Source organism: Daldinia childiae (assembly GCF_008694065.1).
Source record: "Daldinia childiae strain JS-1345 chromosome Unknown Scaffold2, whole genome shotgun sequence".
Classification (NCBI taxonomy): Eukaryota; Fungi; Ascomycota; class Sordariomycetes; order Xylariales; family Hypoxylaceae; genus Daldinia; species Daldinia childiae.
Window position 1 is genome coordinate 3,336,150 of NW_022984643.1, and position 22,781 is coordinate 3,358,930.

The 22,781-nt window shown below is 45.1% G+C and overlaps 10 protein-coding genes across 11 annotated transcripts; 4 read left to right on the forward strand and 6 right to left on the reverse strand.

Moving 5' to 3' along the window:
- Window positions 1-1,291: 1,291 nt before the first annotated feature.
- GL218_01826 lies at window positions 1,292-2,281 on the reverse strand (the record flags this gene model as incomplete). Of its 2 annotated transcripts, none has more annotated exons than XM_033578308.1 (1): window positions 1,292-2,281. In XM_033578308.1, one exon carries the CDS (start codon window positions 2,279-2,281, stop codon window positions 1,292-1,294), a length of 990 nt encoding a protein of 329 aa, XP_033437749.1. The 2 variants fall into 2 exon arrangements, with proteins under 2 accessions (XP_033437749.1, XP_033437748.1); XM_033578309.1 differs by having other exon boundaries at window positions 1,292-1,681.
- Window positions 2,282-3,221: 940 nt separating this feature from the next.
- On the forward strand, window positions 3,222-3,770 carry GL218_01827 (37S ribosomal protein MRP17, mitochondrial; the record flags this gene model as incomplete). Its single annotated transcript, XM_033578310.1, has 3 exons — window positions 3,222-3,245; window positions 3,320-3,351; window positions 3,485-3,770. The coding sequence occupies 3 exons, from the start codon at window positions 3,222-3,224 to the stop codon at window positions 3,768-3,770; spliced, it is 342 nt and encodes a 113-aa protein (XP_033437747.1).
- A 903-nt stretch (window positions 3,771-4,673) lies between these two features.
- GL218_01828 (Defective in cullin neddylation protein 1) lies at window positions 4,674-6,350 on the reverse strand (the record flags this gene model as incomplete). Its single annotated transcript, XM_033578311.1, has 5 exons — window positions 4,674-5,103; window positions 5,284-5,461; window positions 5,512-5,588; window positions 6,055-6,098; window positions 6,267-6,350. 5 exons carry the CDS (start codon window positions 6,348-6,350, stop codon window positions 4,674-4,676), a joined length of 813 nt encoding a protein of 270 aa, XP_033437744.1.
- A 1,118-nt stretch (window positions 6,351-7,468) lies between these two features.
- On the reverse strand, window positions 7,469-10,025 carry GL218_01829 (Sorting nexin mvp1; the record flags this gene model as incomplete). Its single annotated transcript, XM_033578312.1, has 4 exons — window positions 7,469-7,678; window positions 7,736-8,323; window positions 8,376-9,271; window positions 9,524-10,025. 4 exons carry the CDS (start codon window positions 10,023-10,025, stop codon window positions 7,469-7,471), a joined length of 2,196 nt encoding a protein of 731 aa, XP_033437743.1.
- An 862-nt stretch (window positions 10,026-10,887) lies between these two features.
- On the reverse strand, window positions 10,888-11,851 carry GL218_01830 (54S ribosomal protein L10, mitochondrial; the record flags this gene model as incomplete). Its single annotated transcript, XM_033578313.1, has 2 exons — window positions 10,888-11,470; window positions 11,532-11,851. 2 exons carry the CDS (start codon window positions 11,849-11,851, stop codon window positions 10,888-10,890), a joined length of 903 nt encoding a protein of 300 aa, XP_033438705.1.
- A 1,870-nt stretch (window positions 11,852-13,721) lies between these two features.
- Window positions 13,722-14,666, forward strand: GL218_01831 (uncharacterized protein; the record flags this gene model as incomplete). Its single annotated transcript, XM_033578314.1, has 3 exons — window positions 13,722-13,925; window positions 13,980-14,416; window positions 14,468-14,666. 3 exons carry the CDS (start codon window positions 13,722-13,724, stop codon window positions 14,664-14,666), a joined length of 840 nt encoding a protein of 279 aa, XP_033438706.1.
- A 1,726-nt stretch (window positions 14,667-16,392) lies between these two features.
- GL218_01832 (putative U6 snRNA-associated Sm-like protein LSm3) lies at window positions 16,393-16,853 on the reverse strand (the record flags this gene model as incomplete). The annotated part of the gene is made up of 4 exons (XM_033578315.1): window positions 16,393-16,433; window positions 16,487-16,523; window positions 16,573-16,662; window positions 16,725-16,853. The coding sequence occupies 4 exons, from the start codon at window positions 16,851-16,853 to the stop codon at window positions 16,393-16,395; spliced, it is 297 nt and encodes a 98-aa protein (XP_033438703.1).
- A 984-nt stretch (window positions 16,854-17,837) lies between these two features.
- On the forward strand, window positions 17,838-19,673 carry GL218_01833 (uncharacterized protein; the record flags this gene model as incomplete). Its single annotated transcript, XM_033578316.1, has 1 exon — window positions 17,838-19,673. One exon carries the CDS (start codon window positions 17,838-17,840, stop codon window positions 19,671-19,673), a length of 1,836 nt encoding a protein of 611 aa, XP_033438704.1.
- A 255-nt stretch (window positions 19,674-19,928) lies between these two features.
- GL218_01834 (putative N-acetylglucosaminyl-phosphatidylinositol de-N-acetylase) lies at window positions 19,929-20,888 on the reverse strand (the record flags this gene model as incomplete). Its single annotated transcript, XM_033578317.1, has 2 exons — window positions 19,929-20,493; window positions 20,557-20,888. The coding sequence occupies 2 exons, from the start codon at window positions 20,886-20,888 to the stop codon at window positions 19,929-19,931; spliced, it is 897 nt and encodes a 298-aa protein (XP_033438701.1).
- A 581-nt stretch (window positions 20,889-21,469) lies between these two features.
- GL218_01835 (uncharacterized protein) lies at window positions 21,470-22,190 on the forward strand (the record flags this gene model as incomplete). The annotated part of the gene is made up of 2 exons (XM_033578318.1): window positions 21,470-21,821; window positions 21,880-22,190. 2 exons carry the CDS (start codon window positions 21,470-21,472, stop codon window positions 22,188-22,190), a joined length of 663 nt encoding a protein of 220 aa, XP_033438702.1.
- Window positions 22,191-22,781: the final 591 nt, after the last annotated feature.

The following is a 22,781-nucleotide window of genomic DNA, read 5'->3' on the forward strand; positions in this document are numbered from 1 at the left end:
TGATCTCGCCCATTCCGATGCGTATCTGCATCATCTTTTTTTGTGTTTTTGATCCTTTCCCCTTTTTTTTTTATCTTCCACCTATTAATGACGAGATTGTACACTGCTCTCTCACGTATGTACTTGTATAGATAGGCGGCCACCAGCCACGGCTAGGAGATAACGGCGAAAAGGGGCATAGGCAAATGGACACCGCGTTGTGCTTTTTTTTCTCAGCCCCCATTGGCTTTTCTCTACTTTGTACAAAAACTATTCGCTACATATTGCTTGACTTGTGAAAAGTGAGAACATAAGAAGGAAAAAGCATGAATATAAAAATAGCTTTTTTTTTTAATACTTGATAAAACGTCCCTGATTCGAAGAGACGAGTTATGAAGGATGCGTAGGTGTAGGATATAAGATAAGAGAGAGGTAAGGGATGAGATTTGAATAGTAACCGTCGGTGGTATTTAGGATTGCATGCGATACGATGCGATGATCAATGCGATGATCAATGCGATGATCAATGCGATGATCGATGCGATGTAATACCTACATACATTACCTAGGTTAGATACGCACGAAGACTCAATAGGAAAAAAAAAGAAAAAAAGAAAAAGGTAAAAAAGGTAAAAAAGCCCCACACGTTCCCGACGTTCTGGCAATAAGCATGTATAACGTGGGCAAATCCCTGTGAAATATGTGATGCGTAGAACCATACATACAGTAGCGGCAGATCCGTCCAAGTCAGTCCATGTACCCTCGTGGCATTGGAACTTTGCGAGAAAAAAAGGGGGCGCGTTGGCGTGGCCCCCAAAAAATTACTTAAGTTAGAGGATGGGGATGGGGGATGGGGGAATGATGGGCGGCCTGACCGGCGACCCTGATTTTTTACATATGCGTTGCGTTGCGCTGCGCTGCGCATGCGCTACGCTAAGCTATTGTATGCTGCGCTTTGCCCATCCCTGCGCTGCTCCATCGACCGCAGGCCAAGCCGGGAGGAAGCGGGCTCTGTTATGCATTAGATACGCTATAACTATACTTACCTACCTAGGTAGGTTATGTACTTTGGAAATATTAAACTGTTTTTTATCTTTATTTATTGAGGTAGTTATTAATTATATATTATAGTTAACTTGATGATTCTTGCTCTAACGGTAAACCTCGTCTCCTGCTTAATCCATTATAGCGATATGCAAGTTTTTCACTAATCTATCTCTCAAGCCGAACCTAATCAATCTCTTTAACAGTTCGACGATAACGTCAACGTCAAATTCAATTCCTTTAAAACGTCCCCCCCGCCGAGTCAAGCCTACGGATCGACATCGCCGATAAATCGAAATGTAAGCCCCTTTACTTTCTTACCGCGAAGCTGAATTTCACATCGGACCACGTCGTACTTGTCGGTCTCGTATAGCTGGAGACATTCCTCCTGCTCCTGGTCTTTTACGAGGAATGCCTGGCCTTGTACTGCTTTGTTGTTTGGCGCATCAACCAATGCCTTGTACTTTCCACCCCACGTCTTCAAAACACCGCCTACTACGCTTGCAGGACAGTACGACGGGTCGATATTGATATTCAACAGTCGCTTCAAGACCGACGGGTCCGCAAGGGTCCCGTAGAAGAAGTACCACACCGGGTATTGGTTCTGTGCCGGAACCAGCTTCGGGTCGTCGTTGGAGCAGAGGCGATGCTGAGGCATAGTCGTGTCGATGCCGAGGGTCGGATATGCCGACTTTGTAGATAAATCCTTGTCTGCCCTCGAGTACCGGATAAACGTAGGTTGGAATATTGATCCCTGGTCGGCGATGAAGTCGAGAAGTTTTTGCTTGGTGTCTGCGTCAACTTTGCAGAAGCTTGTGGGCTCGCCCGAGTCGTCTGTGCCTTTATGTTCTTGTGGTGCTATGTCGAGACCGGCAACTGATTGCACTTGGAATACGTTATCGAGAGGTCCTTCGAGCTTAAGAAGATAGACCGATGGTCTAGTTTTGTTAGGAATAGGAATCTTTTGGGGCCTCGAGTTGGACGTAAGGGATGCCATGAGACTATGAGAGTGCTCGTAGGCCTCCTTGTCGTAGCCTTCTGCTTCTTTCTCGGCGCGCACAATATCCCAATGAGAGTCCGTAACGAGGACACGAGATAAATCCGCCCTGTGCTCTTGGATCTTCTGTATAGCTTGGGCATGTGTGTAACCAAATAGCGACTGCCATCTCTTGATATCGTCGCTATCTATCTCGTCTAGTTGTTGTGGTTGTTGGATAGCAACCTGAGCCATGGACTCAAGCTCGTCTAGGAAATCCATTGCTATAAATATGATAGCTACGAGGTTTTCTCGGTGTTTACAAAAGCTTCGGAAATGAATAACTAGTAGATGTTGGATACTACTAGAGGTTTGATAAGAGAGTTGGTGATTTATTTGTTTGTTGCGACTTGGGTATAGTCTTATAAATGTGTGATGGGTAGATGTACGGGATATTAGAAGGTCCTTTCAGAAAGGAGAGCGAGTTTATTTATATACATTCTCGCCTGCCTCCCAGAGATGTTCAACATATTAGACTTGCACTTCCTTATTTAATAGATTATAGTTTAATGCTACGAACTACCTAAAGTCTATTCATAATAAATAGAATACAGTACCTAAACATAAGCTTAATCGATGCGCAGGGCCGACTTAGATAGATTAAGAAGATAATAAGCTTGTGATTACTCTACCGCTTAATTATAGGACTGAAGCCATCCGAGTTTTGACTCCGAACTCTTAACCTACGATATAGGACTAATAATATACGACAACAAGAAAATGACATCATCCCAGTTAGAAACCTACCACCCCGGTCCAAAAAAAATAAAGATTCTTATACAATTGAAATATAATAACCAGCTAAATGACCGACCTTATAATCTGCACGTAGAGATAGATGCTACAGTTTAGAAGCTGATGTTAGTGTAGTTTATTCTTAGTCATCCCGGAAAATCTTATCGCACCTACCTATCCTTAACCCCCACTAAAATTTGCTATCGATTGGTGTATCGCGACCCGCAACTCGCAACTCTGCCCGTCAAATTCGAGATACTCTCATATAATATAATAGACGATACCTCTCCTTCCCATTGAAGCGGCAATTCCCGTCAAGCTCGACTCCGTTCCGTTTATTCTGTAACCGGGTCGACGCGGTTTGACGAGCGACTGAATAATATAAACATTCTCGTGCGCTCCATGTGAGCAAGCAGTCGACGACAAGATGCTGTACGAGCTAATTGGAATCGTGGGTTCTCTATTTCTATTTCTATTGCTGCTGCTATTCGACATTGAGAAATACATACTAACACAAAGTAATAGGTCCGACCCGGCAACCTCGCCGAGGTAAAAGAGTATGTTCTATTCCCCGTCTCCGTCCCCGTCCTCGCCATCCCACCACATATCAACTTCCCCATCTCAACCTCGACCTAAGACTACAAACCCACGAGCGAACGCCACTAACCACCAATCTCCCCAAAACAACAGAATCGTCCTAACAGCCGGCCAACTGATCCTGCAGCAAAAAGGCGTAATCCGCGGAATATCCAACTGGGGGGTCTTTTTACTCCCCAAGGCCACCAGCGTGCACCAGATGCGGCACCACTCGGGCCACTACTTCGCCATGCGCTTCGACGCCAGCGTCGGCACCCAGCAGGCCGTGCGCAACATGTTGGCCCTCGACCCCCGCATGATCCGCCACGCCTCCGTAAAGCTCGGCGACGGGAAACTAACTACCATGAGCCGGTTCGGCGGGCCCGAGTGGTCGGCCTAGGTTACCTACCTATCTATCTCGTAGATGATGAGAAGAGATGAGGCGAGGCTAAGGTCTCAGAGTCTGGTATCGGTTTGACTGCAGGGCGCGGGGGTGGGTGGTGCTGTATATGTATAATACATGTACTCACTCTACTCGGCCTTCTATCTTCCTATATTGGAAGGGGATAGATAGATCATTTCCCTAACCATGTGCACGAGAGCAATGGTTACGTATCAGAGCTCCGGTAAAAGAGGGCTGCTATATTAGGTAGCTGGGGAATAGCAACGATGACGCAAATTAGGGGCTTGGATGATATGAACTGTTGATCTAGTTGCGGGTTCGCTTGCTCACTGTATAAATACGGCATGATATGGGGAATATATCAAGTATATATACCGGAAGCATAAATACAGATATGTAAAAGACAACGCCAAGTTACACAATCGTGTATAATATACCCTTGGCTACCTCTAGCACTTTTCTAAGACAAAAAGGAAGAAAGGCGCAACACATTTCATCGCCGTACATTATCTCGCCCCTATTCTCACCTTGGCGGTCATATTGTCGAAAAAAATAGTATATGATACTAAAAACAAACCCTTACAAGAAAACAATACTAACTACGCTTTAACATACCACGAAAATATTCATAATAGGTATCTTAATTATTTATTGAGCCCTCTCTTTCCCTAGCATGTCTTGCTAGGTGACCGAGGGTGATGACGGTTTAATGCAAAGCAAATCAAAGCTAATTCCCTTGTCCCGTAACGCTGTAGCGATATCTCCTATATCGTCTCGCTTCTCGAAGCGTACTTACAAACACTCGCACCCCGATACTCTTCCCTACTATTCTCCACGTCAATATCCGTCCCATAGCACGAATACCAAATTGACTACCTTAGCTAGTTCAGGAACAACTAATCAAGCATCGACGTCCATCTCCGACGACTTGCGTTTATACCAGGCCACAAAGTCGTCAACAACTCCTGGCCAAGCTCCGTCCTCGCTCCAGAAGCTCAGTGTTTCGTCCGCCATGCTCTTTAAAGCGAATTCGAAAGTCTGATTCCACATATCGCGACTGACAGACCGTGTCCAATTCTCTCGCAGAAACGCAATCCACTCAGCCAACCAATCAGTACCCGTAGTCTGTCCAATCCATAGCACGCCTGGCTTCTTGAAAAGTAGCTCCCAGTACAAGATCGCGTTATCTAGTGAGAGTGCCCGTTGGTCTCCTTCTCGACCGACCACGAAAGCGTACCGGTAGACTTTACGAAATAAATCTCGATCCCTGCTTAGTGAGTCGGCAAGACGCTTGAAGTATTGCTTCTGGCCTTCGATCTTGACCTCGGCCCTTTTATCAGTTAGTTTCTCACTGCTAACTAGTATATATATATCATTGAATCCATTTGATTAAATCCTAGACAAGTTTATAATAAACTGCGTAACTACATCGCTCATCGGTGGTATGCAATCCATGAGACGGTTCGTAGATATAGATCTGCTTAAGGGGAGATAGTATGTGAAGACTTACGCCGGGTTGGCTTTCCAGCCATTTATGAAGCCTTTTCGGGTTATTTCGCCTATAGTAGGAGCCTGGACGAGTTCCATAGCAAGAAATAGTGACGCCCCTTCAAGATCGACGCCGATAGAAGTCAGATAGGCCATGGATGAATCCGCACCGAGTGCATCTTTCGGGTCCTCCTCAGTATCTATCTCTCGTTAGCAGGCTCATCTCTTAGATGTACATAGCTAGGCGCACTCCTGAGGCTGTCAAACAGTTTCGTAAGTCGTGATTCGTTGGTCGTAGTTGATGCACTAGCATTCCCCTGGAAGAACCTGGAGAGTAAATAATTAGTAAGAATAATTTCGGAATAAATATCATATATGCCTATGAGAGGTTCACGAGATGTACGACTAGCGAATGGACAAAGACAGGCCTGGCAGATAAACAATATAAGACAAGACAAGATAGTTTCGACATGATCTACACTATACATGACATATGATAGCATGGTGATCTGATCGACCAAGATTACTTCAACGTTATAGAGGGATAACTAGCAACGAGCTATTCTCAACGTCGCAAATCTTGACGCAAATTCCGATCGGACGCACAAGAAGTTGTGAGACCGTATTTCGGTTGTTTTCCACAATCGATGTTACAGCATCACGAACTTGCTGTCGTCCTATGAAGAATATACGCAAAACGCCGATGGTACACCCAAGGCACCAGAGAGTATCAAGCAACCCGTATAGAACACCTATAAGAGAAAGGAATAGTATAAAGATGAAAGCCACTCACGCATCAACGGCTTCGTTCAACTTGTATCCTGTGTTTTTGAGGTACTATAGAGGAAAATTAGTTAGCACGAGACCATCCCGAGAACGGATGTATTGGCGGGAGTTTGGGCGACAACGAAGGAATGAGACAGAGTAATTCGACCGCCATGAATACTATTGTACATAGAACTATCGAAGAGACATAAGCAGAGAAATAGAGACCAGAAAACATACTCTACTAGCAGTCTTATCCGAGGCCCCGGTTATCGACACGAAACTGGCTACCGCCGCTTTCTGGACAGCGGATAGCGGTGGCATCGCGACGACTTGTATCACCTATCAAGGGACGATTTCTGGGGAGATGACGGGTATATTGGTAGATGATCTCGTCGACTCGGACTCGGGACTTGGTCTCTCGATACTAGAGGATGTGATATATCTGGTTATAGTATGTCGGTCGTTTGTTCCGCATATAAAAGCGCACGTCGCGACCGCTTTGTTGGTACTAAATAGTCTGGTAGTGGGGGGAAGCTTCGGGCGGTTGGAATGCGGAGGAGGGGTGCTATAAATACTCGGCGGGGTGTGTAAATAAGAGTAATCGGATGGGTAATTACCGAAATGATGTTTCGACGAGGACATATATTAAAAGACCGTGTTTACCTTAGACTCAAATCCTATCTGATTATGTTAGTCGGTGTCTAGAGCAGATGGGAGAGTGGAGAGTAGAGAAACAATAGATGCACAGTTAAAACTGAAGGTATTTGGGTTATTCGTGGTGGGGTTAGGTACTTGTCTTAGGCTGAGTACGTACTACATACCGTATTAAGATGGAAGCAACGAAGAGACCTGGGCACTTTGATATATAGTTTGGGCATCACTGATCATCTTAGATAATCATACAAGGTAAAGAGTGGATCACTACTTAACTCGGAAATCTCAAAGAATATAATTAATAATTATGGAATTCACTTCACTTAGTTATCACGTACCAAGTCACCACCAGCCTCAAGTCTTAATCGGGTATTATTTCCATTCTCACATCACCACATCTTCTATTCGTCCCAACCCCACCCATCGAGTTACATGAACAATGTAGGCAATTTCCATATGAATTACTAATAATGTGTGTAATGGAAACGAAGGGTATCGTGTGATAACTGCGACTCCCTCCTCGATATGCTCCAACCCCCCCTACAAGAACTAGAAAGAAAAACGAGTACAGCATGCTATCTCACCAACTCCAATAATGGGCAATACACTCCCACAAGCCCTCCACAAGCCCAAATGTATGCAGTCTAGCATTATGCAACCATTAATATCTCAGCCTCAAGATGCAACTACTACTCGTCGATATCTTGTTGCTGCTCCACTGCTTTCTCTGCTCTGATCTCTACTTTAATAGTAGTCTTGCCCTTGGTTGTTCTTCGCCGAGAGTTCTAATCGCCAAGGGGCATACCCTCGAGCTCGTCGAGCAGACGACGCCAATTGTCAGCCAACATCTCTGAATATTTGACACGTTCTTGTGCCCAATCTTGGTTCCATCGGCTGACGTGGAACTGTGTCTGCTGAAAGTAGACAAGTTCGTCACGCAGGCACTCTTTCACAAATATAGAACGGTTGTGCTGGCTGACGATAGATTCTTTGTCCTGTATTAAGTGTTAGCAACTTTGCGTATCGGCGACGAATACTAAGCAGGTACGAACCTTTATAATGGCTTCAACCACTTTCTCAATCTCTCCTGGCTTGACCTCCGGCCTGGTTCGTAAGCCCGCGAGCTTCGTTTCGTTATTCTGGATCCTCCGTTCTAAATACGGGATGTTGTCTTTATCTAGTCTTTCTCTTCGGTCGAATAATTCCCTAATACTGACGAGTGCGTCGCGCTGCCTCTTTAGGTCTTCTAACACACCTGCATCCCATGCCTTGCTTTCATCCTCCATTAAGCTTTGGGTCGTTTGCAAGTGCCGGCTCATAGCGACCAGACCGTCATTTAAAAGAGGTACGTCGTTAGTATCAGTAGCGTAGGTATCCGAGCTCGCTTCGGTGAGGGATGTAAGGGACATAGCTAAGCGAGCGTGATCAGCTGCTACACCCTCGCTCCGCTTCACAAGGCGGTCCATGATGTTACAAGTTGAGATGTACAATTCGGCGGACCGTTTAACACCCTGTCTAGTGCGCTCGAAAAGCTCCTCCAACGAGGGTGGCAGGGATTCTTCAAGGCCAGGCGGTAGCGGCCGGCCGGTGAATTCATCAACCACCGAGATTGCTGCTTGTTTGCGCCATACTGTAAGTTCCTACGGCTCGTTAGCTTTGAATGTAAGAATGCTTGCTTCGTTCGGTTCATACCGTTGGGACAGTCAAGAACATTATAACAAGCTGTTCCTGACCCAAGATAGGGTGCCGGACCAGTGTGTTTAAGAACCTAGCTAGGCCGCGTCTTCGCTTTTCGATAAATGCGCCGTCATTGGAAAGGTGGTTACCATTGACTGCAACTCTCTTTGGTGGAAGTAAAGGCAATGCCCGAAATGGATATCTCTTGTGCAAACAATCGAGTAACCAGACGAAATCGCTATATCTGCGTATAACCTTGCTGCCGCGTCGCGAACTCGTAACCTCGTAATTGTGATGTTGGAATAAGAATAAGCCCTCTTTTTCCGGCATCAGCGAAACCGTGATGTTCTCATCAACCGCAATGCCAGACCGACCACCACTAATGGTCCTAGAATGGCCAATGGTTGCGTTAGGACCCGGATCGCGACCTTCTCTGTCTCCCGGAACTCCAAAAGGACTTGTCGGGTTATGTGAAGATGCTTCGCCGAGGCCTCCAGGGTTGTTTCCATCGAAATATCCCCAGCCACCAGGATGCGAAGATACAGAGCCGCCAGCAGATTGAGAACGAGCGACACCGGCTGGAGCCATTGTAGAGGTGGTAAATTCGGAGGTTGTGCGAGGGTGCATATCAGGGGCATCGGAATTTCCGTAACCATTGCCGTTCAGCAGATTAGCATGATTGGTACCGTTGGTCTTGGGCGACTCTCCGTGGTTATGGTGTTTGTGGAGATCGGATGAACTCCACGGGTCGTCTTCAGGACCGTCCATAGATGATTTTCTACCTCGGGATTGCGAACCGAAGGGGATAGGTAGATTTTCGGGCTGCTGCGGTGGTTTTGCTGCAAGTTCTGCAGTATCTGGAAAGATGGATTTCTTGGCCGACACTGATGATAATCGGGCTTGCGGCAAGTCTGCAATAGGTTGGTATTATGATTTAGTAGGATGTAATTTCTCGGCGAATAACGTAAATATCCCCGCAAGATGATGCACAGGGCAGCGCAGCGCAGCAACGAAGATACGATAAGACCGGCTAGCCCATTGGACGCCAAATGCGATTCGCTAAACGAACGGAAATACGGCGACAAATATATATATAAAGTTGATTTCTAGGGGAAATGAAAAGTAAAAGAAAAAGAAATAAAAATATTGTGTAAAACACTTACTACGTCTTCGTTCATCAACACCGTCTAAACTTATAGATTCACCTTCTTGCGCAAGGCCGATAAGAGCCATTAACACGTTAAACTCATTGCGACCGATCGTATCAAGGCTACCAGCCGGCGCAAGTATCCCCATTATCTGCGCTTGGTCGTCGGCACCTAACTTAGCTGCAGCAAGCGTCTTAGCGACGCCCGACGACGTGATCTTGCCGGCACTCCCATCCTCTTGTACAGCCCTATCGAATGCTTCGACGTAGCTATCTGGTACGTCGACACCGTCAAGGAGTCTCCGAAGAAGGTCGGCACGCGATTGTTGTTTCCTAGGTGTCGGTATATCCCAAGGTGAAGCTCTACCGCTGCCGAAATCATCATCATTGAAGAGGGTATCCGAAGTCGACCGAGTCATAGGACCATCATCGTCGAACAAGGACGTTCGAGATCGCGCCATGCTTGGATTACCGGAGGACAGGGTTTCGTTTGGAGGGGAGGTGCCAAAGAGAGACATGGTCCCGGTTTGACAAGCTGTTTTTGTTGCTGTCGCTCTCTAGAATCAGAGGTAAGGTGATCGGCAGAGGCGACAACGGTAGTGAGCTTGTGTAGAAGGAAGGGAATGTCGTAATAGAGGTGTAATAGCTAAAGGCTAGGCTGAACGAACCATGCAGTCGATTAAGAATGTAATGCAAGGGGCAAAGCTAGAAAATACGGATGAAGATGCAGGGACTATGCACGTACTCAAAAGTATATAGAAGAGGGAAAGGTTTTGGGATTGAGTGTCACAAAAAGCCGAACAAGAAGTTATTGTATCATACTGTACATTACACGCCCGTGCTGCCTTCCATGACTTGGGAGAGCTTAACTACAGCTGTACGGGTACGCCTGTGCTGAAACGCCAGGGAAGTACAGGTGGGACAAGGTGGGACGGAAATGGATCGGCGCTGGCAAGTGCGGAGCTGAATAGGTACATACATATGCATACATACATACATCAACTGCACCGGACTTGGTTCAACCATGCATACTTACATGTAGGTACATCTGCAACAGTGCTAATTGCAAATATTAATGCATTTGATGCATGTACATTTTGGGTCTATGTAAAGTAAGTAATTTACGATTTACCTGCATAAATAAATAGGGCAATCCAAGCATTGAAACTTTCGCTTTATCGTTACTTATGCAAGTATCGATAATATCAGTACTACATGAGGTTCAACACTTCAAAGACTCAAGCGACCACTAAACTGAAGGCATATTATATCTCCATTAAGTGGTTTGACATAACATGTATAATTGTGTAGATCCGTAGATGTTTCCGGTAATAGGTATATATACCTGCAGGCGTAATACATAATATAGTACATATATTCTTATAGCTTGTCCCACAGTTTTGTATCTTCTTGCGTAGTTCCCTTCTCCTTCTTCTGCCGCTTGAGGATCTTCGCCGGCGGGACCCTGAAGTACAAACTTGGCGACTCACCAGGCTTCAATGTGTGGCTCAGATATCCTCGGTGAGCAGGGTCACGGTAATATTCGATATCCCAACGAGCTGTCGGATCCGGCAGTCTGTAGGAAAACCCCTTCTGGCGGACCTCCTCTAGGACCGGCTGTACATGCTCTGGGCCGATAGGTAGGGGCTTATCGGTGTGAAAACTCCTGCCCAGCACCAACCTCGTTATAGCCTGCTTGGTATAGTATCGTGTCATGATTTTTCCTCCCGCTTTTTCTACTGCATCAATAGCCGCTGCTGACGCGCGAGAAACAACGATATCTATCGGCTGCTTCAGCGTATCTGCTCCCCTTGCTAATAACTTGATTCCGTCCTTAATCGTTCCAACAAGATTAGATTCTATCAACTCTTTTGGCGTAATCCGCTTCGTAGCATCGATACGGCCGGCATCGATCCAGTCTTGTAACTTGTTGAGATTGACTTCAGACATTACAGGCGCTCGTCTATCCAGTAGTTAGTTTCCAGTTCCAATTGAAAGAGGGAAGCAAGGCTATCCAGCTATACAGGTTCTCGAATCCAAGCTTTCCCCTCTGAACGACCAAAGGTGTTTGACCACCCTGGAACCACGGCTTGACCTTTCCATGCTGCTTTTGACCTTTATGACCCCTTCCAGACGTTTTACCCTTTCCCGAGGAGGGACCTCGACCAACACGAATACGTTTCTGATAGGCGCCTGGGTTGTCGGATAGGTTCGCAAGAATGGAAGCGCTACGGGACTGAATTGAGAGCGCATTAAACAATCCTATGAGCGACGAATTATTCGGTCGCTCAATCGAGGCCTTGCAGCACTGAGCTGTTAGCCCGAGGGGTATTCGTGGAGGCATCTTGCGACTCTTGCCTGTATTGGGAGTTTATAGTTAGTGGGCTGTCTTGATACAAGAATTTCCCTTTGATATATTTTTCTGGGGTTGCTTTTTAGTAAAAAGTGGTCTTAGCTTTTAGCTCCAGGTACGTACATAGTGGGGGTTGGTCGGCCTTTGTGGAGATACTCAGGTACTCAGGTACATCAATCAATCTCCTTACCCCTTAACCCTTACCCTTAACCCTTAACGATTGACTGGAGTTGAATAGTGAGTAGTATTAGTATGGTCTTTCTCTATGATAAAACTTTCATTCCTTCTACATTCGAGATATATTTCTTAGAAAGGGGGAGCTGTATAGTTGTTGACCACTTAGAATATGATGGATATAGAATAGTCATTCCCGAACTTATAATTCAGTATAACTCCTCCCGCTCGAGGATGTAAACCCTAAATACGCTTATCTATATAACATATATTATCCCCTTTACTATCGATGTCAACGCAAAAAGCTGCTGAAAGCAATTTTTCTACCTCTATCTTATTGGATTCTGACCTTCACGATCCTGGCTATCTAAATCCCAACCTTCCCCGCATTGATATACACTCCTATGTACCAGGTTTACCCAAAATCGATTCTACCTAATTGAGACTTAGTATATAATTGCGTGATAATCATAAGGTAGCATTGTAGATCTATCTGTAGTTAAGTCTTATCAAACTGCTGCTTTGTAAAAGGCTTCTAGGTAGTAATGAGGGGCGTCTCGGCCAGATCCAAAGCGACGCAAGTAAGCGGGAAGATAATAAATATACGGGAATATCATCTCTAAATAAAAAAAGATATTTCTAACCAAATTCCTTAGCATGTTAGCCAATACTAGAGGAGCATGGACGAGAAGAAATTAAAAATCGAGGCTACCTCGAATAACCCTGTGAGCATTTCTAATCCGACTCCTATTCAGCCAGAAGGACAATCAACCGCGTCCTCTAGAGATCTTGACGACGCATACGATCTCTATCGAAGGCAAGATGACGTCACCCTCGATCCTCATGAAGCACGTCAGGTGCTACGAAAAATTGACTGGCACATTTTACCACTTCTGATGGGAACTTATCTACTTCAATACCTCGATAAGTCAAGCGTTAACTTTGCAAGTGTCTTTGGGTTAAGGCAAGGGACGAATCTGCACGGCCAGGATTACTCGTGGTCTTTATCCATATTTTATTTCGGTATGATCTTTCGAGACAAACAGTAATTACGACGACTAATTAGTTGTGTCTACTTCCAGGATACTTAGTGGCACAATGGCCAGCTGGCTATCTGCTGCAAAGGCTTCCAGCCGGGAAGTTCATCGGTAGCAGCATTCTAGGTTATTGAATCCTTCCGCAATATATCTCTATAGTTGGACTAACGGGGTCTTAGTTTGGGGTATGCTCACCATTGTTACCCCGGCATGCAAGAATTTTGCCGGAATAGCAGTGAATCGCTTCTTGCTCGGATGTTTCGAGGCAGTAGTGAACCCGGGCTTTGTGCTCGTCCTTTCAATGTGGTGGAGACAGGATGAGCAGCCCATGCGATTGACTACTTACTATAGCATGAATGGGATAGCCGGGATTTGTGGCGGCCTACTTGGTTATGCTGGTGAGCTTAATATATTATCGAACTGAGGTTGAATATCTTCTAACATGCTTGTAGTATGTTATAAATTCATCTCTTCCTATAATTTCACTAATGTGTTGTATTCTTACTCTTAAGAGTATGACTTCGGGTACTCCCTTCGCCACTAACACATAATAGATTGGTCATATCACATCTGGCCTGCCTCCATGGATGTATATCTTTCTTGTGTTCGGTTCTATAAGCTTAGCTTGGGGCATCATCTTCCTGATTTTCATGCCCGATATTCCTTCAACGGCAGGGTTTCTGAACGAAAAGGAGAGAGTTATCGCAGTTGAGCGAGTAGCTAAAAACAGGCAAGGAGTGAAGAACCATCATTTCAAAACCTATCAGATGTGGCAGTGTCTCCTGGATCCAAAGACCTGGATTTTATTTGTCATGGCCATCGCAGCGCAGATTCCAAATGCTGCCCAGTCAAGTGTATCGTACCCATCTTTTCTTACCAGCATATATCAATGCTAACATCCAGTGCAGTTCACATCTATAATTCTAGAGACATTTGGCTTTGATGTGCTCCAGACGCAGTACTTGCAAATCCCAGGGAATTTAGTACAATTCTTTTCCCTTCTCCTATCTGGTTGGATTAGCTCTCGATTTCCAAACATGCGTTGTGCGGTCATGTTAGTGGGAAACTTGATCTGCGTTGGCTGTGGTGCAGCTCTTGTCGGATTACCAGTTGGCCCTGACGGCACACAGAACAGATGGGGACGGCTAGTTGCGCTCTGGCTGTGCTCATTCCAATCTGTAGGCTTTAGTTTGAGCTTGACAATGGTAAGTAGCAACGTAGCCGGATATACCAAGAAACAACTCACGGGAGCTTTCCTGTTCGTGGGCTATTGTGTTGGGAACATAATAGGACCGCAAACATTTATCGAAACAGAGGCACCGTTCTATACCTCAGCGTACATTGCGTGAGTCTTCTAGGGTTTGAGCTATACGTTGAATACTAAACCTTGTGCTAGGATTCTCATCGGCTATTCTGTAAAGACAGTAATGGTCATCGTACTGTACATATATATGTGGTCGGTAAACAGGAAACGGGATCGCGAAGCTGCGCTAGAGGGCTTTGGGCTTTCAGAAGAACAAGAGAAACAAGCAATTGAACAAGGAATGCAGGATGTTACCGAGTTAGATAATAAGGGCTTTAGATACGTTCTATGAGGCCATGCTGACTTCAAAAAGTATTTTACCAACTATCATTACTAGATACTTTAATTCTGGGGTAGTTGAGCATTTACGTATGCACTAACTACTAAGAATATATCTCCAAGTCTCTCTAGCTTATTTTAAAAAAGCTTAGAGAACTATCAAATCACCTTGTGAGTCTATTATGGTAGGAAATGACGAAATACGCATGTAAGAATAGTTCTAGTAGACCGCTTCTTATTGATGAGAATAGCGTCAGAGTAATAGCAAGGATAGCACCATCTATCGCGAAAGCCTAAAGGAGCAATTACTTTAAGGACCCCTGGGCTTTTTGCCTTCTTGTATTCCAAACGAGGTTCCCAAGATTAAACCTTTCTGTTTGGCCGCGCCCTCGAAACCAGACCTTATCTTAATTCAGTCAAGAAATGCCTTCTCGTCGACAACAGTTTCTTATAAATAGTTTACGGGGGTATTTAAGCTTGCATATCTAACCTTGTTGACTTACACATTGGTTAGGATTGGGTGTTTTGGGTACCTGATGAAACTGACCGAACAATCCTTCAACTAAATTATATAAATTTTTATTATCCCAACATTAAAATAAAATGAAGAGGAAGATTTCTGACCTCATTTTTTACACGAGGTAATTTTTGACAAGGAAAAAAAAACTTTTTCTAAGGAACGAACCTATTCAATTGTCCAGAACAAATTGATCTTTTTGCCGCCATGACATAGATTCGAACCCGGGAACTACGAAAAACCCCTAAGGGATTTTTCTGCACCGTCATTTCCTTGACTACTGCGTCGTGACCATTCGACCAGTGGGTCTCGGATCAGGAGGTGATGGTGAGAGCTCTTAATGTATATTATAAGTAACCTGCCATCCACATTGCCGTCACGGCTGCCTAGCAACCCCTCAAATAACTTAGGTTAGGTTAGGTACTTACAGTGGCATTTATCAAGAGCGTCAGGAAGGAGACGCCTGAAACACAGACACTCCCATAGGGAATGCATGGCCATCTACCAAGTTCATCATAGTCCGTTTAGAATTTGTGCGAATGTGGTATAAGAGAGGGGTATTCCTAATACGAGATAATATTGTCATACAACCACTATTGTCACTTGTCTTTCCTGTTAGTCGAACATGTATTTTATACATCTACGACTACCTAATACAAGGGGGGTGTTTGTCTAACACCTACGCTTACATAGAGAAGCTATAGAATTTGTTATAACAAGTTATCAACCCTATCTATCTATTACTTCACTGGGGACCAACGTTAATCGCCTGTTAGATGGTTTTTTGGAGATGGGTGTGGGAAAGACCCGAGAATATCGCGTAACCAAGCTTATATGGAACTAAATGGTGGATAGTAGCTAGGTATACACAGCTGGCTTTGCAACAAGAAATCCTGTATTGGATGGATATGACTAACGGTAGTATGGACGATGCTGGAACCTAAATGGTCGGAAACCTGTGGATATCATATCTTGATAGGCCGCGTATGTGGATACTGATGATACCTGTGCTGGTTTAAGTATCTCTATATCTTGAGATGGTCCGAACTCCTCTGAAGTCTCCCTTGAATTGGCCCCCATTTACCTCAACGGGTAACTTCACCTGCTCCTACACCGAATTCCGTGTTTTGGACTCAGGTTTGAATCCTTGACTGGACATGAATATGAACCTTGATGTGATGGAAGCTCTTAATATGATTTAGCACACCTAAGCGGTGAACACTCATGAGGAGTTCTGAGGGGAGACAAGGACGACACTATCCCCTAGAGCTAGGTATTAGATAAGAATAAGTTAAGAAAAAAAGGTAAAGACGGACCTCGCACAAATAGCATCTCGGACTTCTTAGTTGTTGTCTGAAAGGAGGTTAGTAGGATATCCTAGAGCATATTAGAGAGTGCTTACTTTGATTTCCTCATCGTCGTCATCTTCGTCTACCGTATAGATGGTTTCCACGACGTCACCTAAGACTAAATTCATATGGCTGTCATAGGCCTTAGATGTACCCAGTTAGATAAACAGAGAAGAGTTAGCATGGGTTGATAGGCTTCACATACATGAAGGCGTCCTTTCAATTCACGATCGCCGCGCAACTTCACAAATACAACCTCGTCAAGAAGGAGGCGCACAAGATCGAGAGGCTCAGATACTGAGCCACCAGCGGGGCCCTCTTCACCACCAGCCATTATTATTATAAGATTATGTCAAATATAGGCCAATATGCCCTGACAATGTGTTAAAATTGTTGAAGATATGTGGTTGAAGTCGGGGTTAGACTGGCGTGGAGGTGAGGGATGCGGTATATGAAGATTAGATGATTCGATTCGATGTTCGCAGCTTTGTAGAATGGAACTTGGTGCAATAATTCAATAATTGCTAGTGAAAGAGTGATGGGCTTGGCAAACCCATAAAAAGAAGGCTTACCTAATATAATCTAACAGCCACAAATACTTAGGTACTTACATCTGTAGAAGCTATGACCACTGTAAAATCACTACAAAATATTTTTACTGTTAGTGTAGTTCTCCATACCCACTACTATCACACTAAATTAGAGTTTACGGGGAAATACTCCACTATATCCACAACTCCACATACTTCATAATTCCATAATTCCATAACTGGGCAAATCCAACCCAACACAGCTTCAATTATCAAAGTTCCCCGCAAATCACGTTTGGTCTATTTATCTATCTGACTCTCCTGAGTCAGTAGCCTGTTCACACCGGTCATGATAGTACTCAATAGCTCTCATAATGCCCCCCAGCACTTTGACGGTGTCGTTCGGCCGGCACCGAGCCTTCTCTTATAAACCTCTTAAAGGAGCTTGTTCGAAGTTTATTAGCCCCTATCAAAGTCGATCTTCTGGATTACTCTCTCTTATAGATACTAACAGTGTTTTTCCGTGTAAGAATATATACAGCCCTACACGTGGCCTTGCAACGGCAGTCCATTCCTCCAATGCCGTTTCAAGCGAGGACTTCAAATTCTTCAGTGACCTTCTCAACCACACTGAAAAAAAGCCACAAACTAAAGCTGGCTATAGCAGTCCTATTTCTAATGATGAAACCCCTGGTGTAATATTACCTGGCCCGTTTAAAAGAGCTCTTGAGGCAATGCGACAAAAAGACACCCGGAGACTACTTATTTATCTCGAACAAATAACATCCATGAAAGAAGCTGAGCTTCATGCAGCCGTTGCTTCACTTCCTAGAACTACATTCACCGAGCTTCTCCGAGCCTTGGACCCATTTGTTGTTGCTAAGGATGCCGATCCAACGAGCCAAACACACATATCTGCTGGAGCGTACCAGATGCTAAATTTAGGAGCCACTATTGACCTTTGGGGAGTACGAAAATTATATTCGAAGCTACTACGCCAAATGCTAGTTCTTCTGTCTGCGTTGAAAGCCTCAGGCGGTATTCTACAGGCAGAAGAGTACATCTACCTAGTTAGGTGTGCAGGTGCTGCTGTAGACCCTGCGGGAGTAAAATGGATATGGAATGAGATGGTCCGTACCCAGACTACAAGTTGGAGGCAAAGTGGGATATATGCCGAGTTTGTTTCCGCACGCTTCCTCACCAACCCTTTATATACAGGCTACGATAAAACCAAAAGGATGGTCACTAGCCGAAGTTTACATAACTCCAAATTTATCCTTCACTGGGCACAGATTCGAAAGATGGATTACCTTAGATACAATACCCGACTCAAGAAGCTGTATTTCGGACTCAACAAGGACACCAAGCATGCCGAAGACTTGATACGAATGATGAGGAAAGATAACGCGGCTAGGAGACTTTACTTCTGGATTCATAGTCGTGGCACCTACATGACCGAATCTTTAGCATGTGCCTTGATGGTTGCCTTTGGACGGGCCGGGTCTTTACAATTTATTAGTGCTAATATATTAGATCGTCATTTCGGCATTAAGATAGGTAATATAACCCACAGCATGGCAACTGACATACGCCAAGGCCACAGCCGTGTGAAACCTACTGTGCTTCTTATGGAAGCCATCGTGGAGACATATGGTTCAAATGCAGAGATCCCTCTTGCCTTACAGCTGGTCCAACATCTATCAGTGACCTTTCGAATTCCTATCCCTGCGTCTATATGGAAAGACCTCATGGAGTGGACCTACATTATGGGCTCTGTACCGCTGTCTAGGGGATGGAAGGCGGCCAATATGTTTTCTAAAGTACCGAACGCAAAAGTAGTAGAGTTCATCTGGGATATGATGGTTTCTGAGCCGTATAATATACAACCCAGCTTCGACCACTACAATATACTCATTCGGAATCTTATAGCGCGGAATCAGTTCGGCAGATTCATCCCATACATGAGGGAGGCAGTTGATTTATACAACATTCAAAACCAAGAGTATAGGGACGCGGTAATTGAGTACACCCAAATGATTAACGAGAATGGGGTGCGTAGTAGCGAGACAGTGCATCGGTACCAACGGGCTCGGTTTAAGAAGGCGACTATGCGGTACGCCATCCAAACATGGTGTCGACAGTTCCTTGCCAACGTACATGCATTCAACCCTACGAACCCGCTTGTAGCCGTAGCCGTCCCGAATTTCATTAGCGAGTTCAAGACTTTTATGCCAAACCCGGTCTTTTATCGCACGTCTGACGGATACGTCACTCTCTTCGACCCTCTCCGGGAACCGCAGCGCTTAGTCCCTGTCGAACAACTTCCTATCACCATACAGGTGAAGACTAAGTTGGGCGAGGTCGTGTACCTAAACTCAACAACGAAGAAACACGCCACTAGGTCTCGAAATACCTTGGCGGGCCGAAAGCCGATATCTCACTTTGACCTCGAGACTCTCCTTACGACCACGTCCCGGGCGAAGCTGCCGAAATCCTGGGAAAGGCCGGCTATCAAAGAAGAAGTAGAGGAGTCAGAGGAATCAATGGCTGAAATCGAGTCTAGCGAGGAGTTGCCGGAGCCGCTAGAGGTGGATACTTATGATGATGATGACGACTTTTATTAAAAGCAGCCGTTTTGTCTGTATCTGTATTATTATACCCACGATATATTTATTTCGTATTTACACCACCGCTGTTTTTGCTATACCCCAGCAGCGGCGATAACATATATACAACCCTTCTGGCGGGATTTTGAACATGCGTAATTTACAAAGATATATTCTTCGCTTCATGGTGAAACATGACTCGTAGTATGAGACCGATGCATGTTATTTTCACATATATTAAATATTAATCATTGGTAACGACATAGAGGATGGTTACGATTTAACCTTCTCTAACCTCAGGTCATTTATGTACATGTACCGGCTCAGCGCGATCCAACCCCACCGGAACCAGACCATCTGGCTCTTATGCGCCTCCGTCATAGCCCGGCGCGCCGTCCCGTAGCTCTCCCGACCACCGGCCAGCGCGCTCACGCTAACTAGAGCACCCGGGTTTCCCTTATCGCTCTTCTTATTAACACCGCCAGGCCCGGCAAGCGCAAGCGACATGACAGTCGCGAAAATATCTAGGAACCCGGTATACTTGCGTAGGAAGCTCACGCTGGTCAACGTGTATAAGTCTACGGGAGATGCCCAGCCGGGCTTGCCCCGGGTTAGCGAGGAGACGAAGGCACACGCGCCGTGGTATAGGGATATGTGATTTGGGTGCGAGGATACGCCGCTGGAGTCGAAGGTTATGATCGCGTCGATGGTGGCGTTTGGAGCGGTTAGGTTCTCGGAGGAGGACTTTTGTGTGGCTAGGCGGGGCGCGAAGGCGCTGCTTAGGAGGGCGGAGATTTTGGAGGATTCCCAGGTTGTGGTCATGGAGTCCGGGAAGTCACTGGGAGGAGGGTGTTAGCTTTAGTTACTGTATTATGCATGTATAGGACGGGTAGTCTCTCACGGGCTATCGTAGACTAGGACATCATCCTCGCGGGCTAGACCTAATAACATGCCGCTCTTGACGAGCTCCTTCTTGCGTGTCTCGCCGAGGCCGTCGGCGTTTCCGGAGCTTAGGCATAGGATCTTAAGGTGGTTGCCGTGTTCGGGGCGGGTGAGGGCTAGAACGGTAGGCGCGAAGAACATGGCTTCGTCGTCCGGGTGGGCGATCAGCAGGCAGATACGCTTGCCGCGTAGCATTGGTAGGCGTGTCTGCGATACTGATGCTGTGTAGATGTATAGGAGCGGAAGGATGACGGCGAGGATGCCGAGGGTCGATAGGGATGGGAGCGGCATGTTGTAGCTGTTTGGTAGCTCGGTGTCGTCGTTGGTGATTTGCCTTTCGTCTATAAGAGTAATGTATAAGAGTAGATGGTACAATATATAGAGAAAGCGGTCACAACTAATCTAGGAACCTAGGCCATATATTGCCAGATTGCCTAGGAAAATCCGGGGATATTGAACCAGACAAGTTCAGGCTTGGATCTGAAGCATTACCCGTTCTTAACCCTATCGGATGGCCTGAGAAAGTGACGATGGACTTAAACCGAGATTCATGTTGGATGAAATTAAGAGGAAAAGAAGCCCCTCTGTTGCACCTCTTTGAAGGTTGATTATCAATTGTTGCATAGGCTGATTCGTATATCTAGTTAGTGCATATAAAATATGGATTCTACAGCTATTCATTGGCTACTCGAATCCCTGTCGAGCTTACTAAACACCTCAAGCTCATGGCGGCAGGACGGGAGCTAACCCTTATAATCGTACATGTACATAATTTTTTACGTCGTATCACTAACACGCAACTACATATACCTAGCAGCTTAACCTCTTAAATATTTATTAATCCTAAGTTACAATTCCGTCAACTCTTCGCCATGGTTCGAACTCGAAAAGAAAAAAAGGCGGCGGAAGGGATTAAGCTATCTCATCCCGATCGAACCGCCGCTCCCAGCGAGGACACATTACTAAAGCTTGCTCAGGACCGCAACCTCTTCGAGGAAGCTGAGAGGCAGAAGAGGAAGAATGCGAAACATCGTGATTCCGATGACGAGTCGGATGATGGGGACGACATCTTGTCGTCTACAGCCGATAGGGTATTAGAAGCTATTCTCTGGAGCATTAGTTTGTCTATGCTACATTTCACTCTCGATGTGCTCGTTCAGCATCAATATGCGATCTCCATCATATGGCCTCAGATCATAATTCGATCAGTACAAGCATCTATTGGTAAGTTTCCCTCGCAATAGTAAAGCAACTTTATATTGGGCTGAATTAATAAATGTAGTGTTCTTCTTGCTCATCTATGTACTTCATCCACACGTCTCGGCTCCATCTTTTGTACCTGGACTACCTGTGAGATTTCAGTATCCTCTACGGCAAATACTCTTCCTCACTGCGAGTGTTACTTCCGGTTGCTATTTAGTTCATATTTCGAATAGGTATAGCTATCTCGCTGTTATGAAACAATCACCACCTTTAGGCTGTCTCTGGGTTTGGTCCGTCATTGAACTTGACCTGCCATATGCCGTTCTCTCTTTAGCTTGTATCGGCGGGTTCTTCTACCAGGGCGGGTATACAATAAAGCAACCGTATTAATAGGTATCTTGAGCGAGGCTTGAATAAAACTGTACAGTCTCTTTTTTTTCCTGCACGTGGTTTTGCCAAGCTTAGATGTACAAGACTTTTAGTCCCAACCTTCATACCCGGCAGACCTACAGGGGTCTTAAACTTGGGGGTTACAGAATGTCACCTTTTCACGTGATACCTCTAACCTTCAACTTGATCTAGCCCCTTTTTGCCCCTGAACAGGAAGTTGTCACTTTATGATAGCTATAGAATATATGATTTATATATACCAGATTTTGTTGTACTAGGAATTTAGATTTTAATATACCCCATTTAATAGGTACCTAGGGAGAATTGTAGTGAATTACCTAGTTATTCTTAAATCAACAATCATGTTCCATTTACAAAAATTCTACGAGCATAGCTAAAACTAAACCACTGATACATCTACGAATTCTTCGTTTTGGGTATCTTAGCGGTCTAGGCAGTAATATAACACTCTAGTCTAATCGTGAGTGTATCGCCTGTATTAGCTATTAGTCAATTATAGGTATCTAAATTTGGAATTCATTGAGCAAGTGAGCTGACTTATGAACAATGTGTGTGGTAATAAAAGTGATT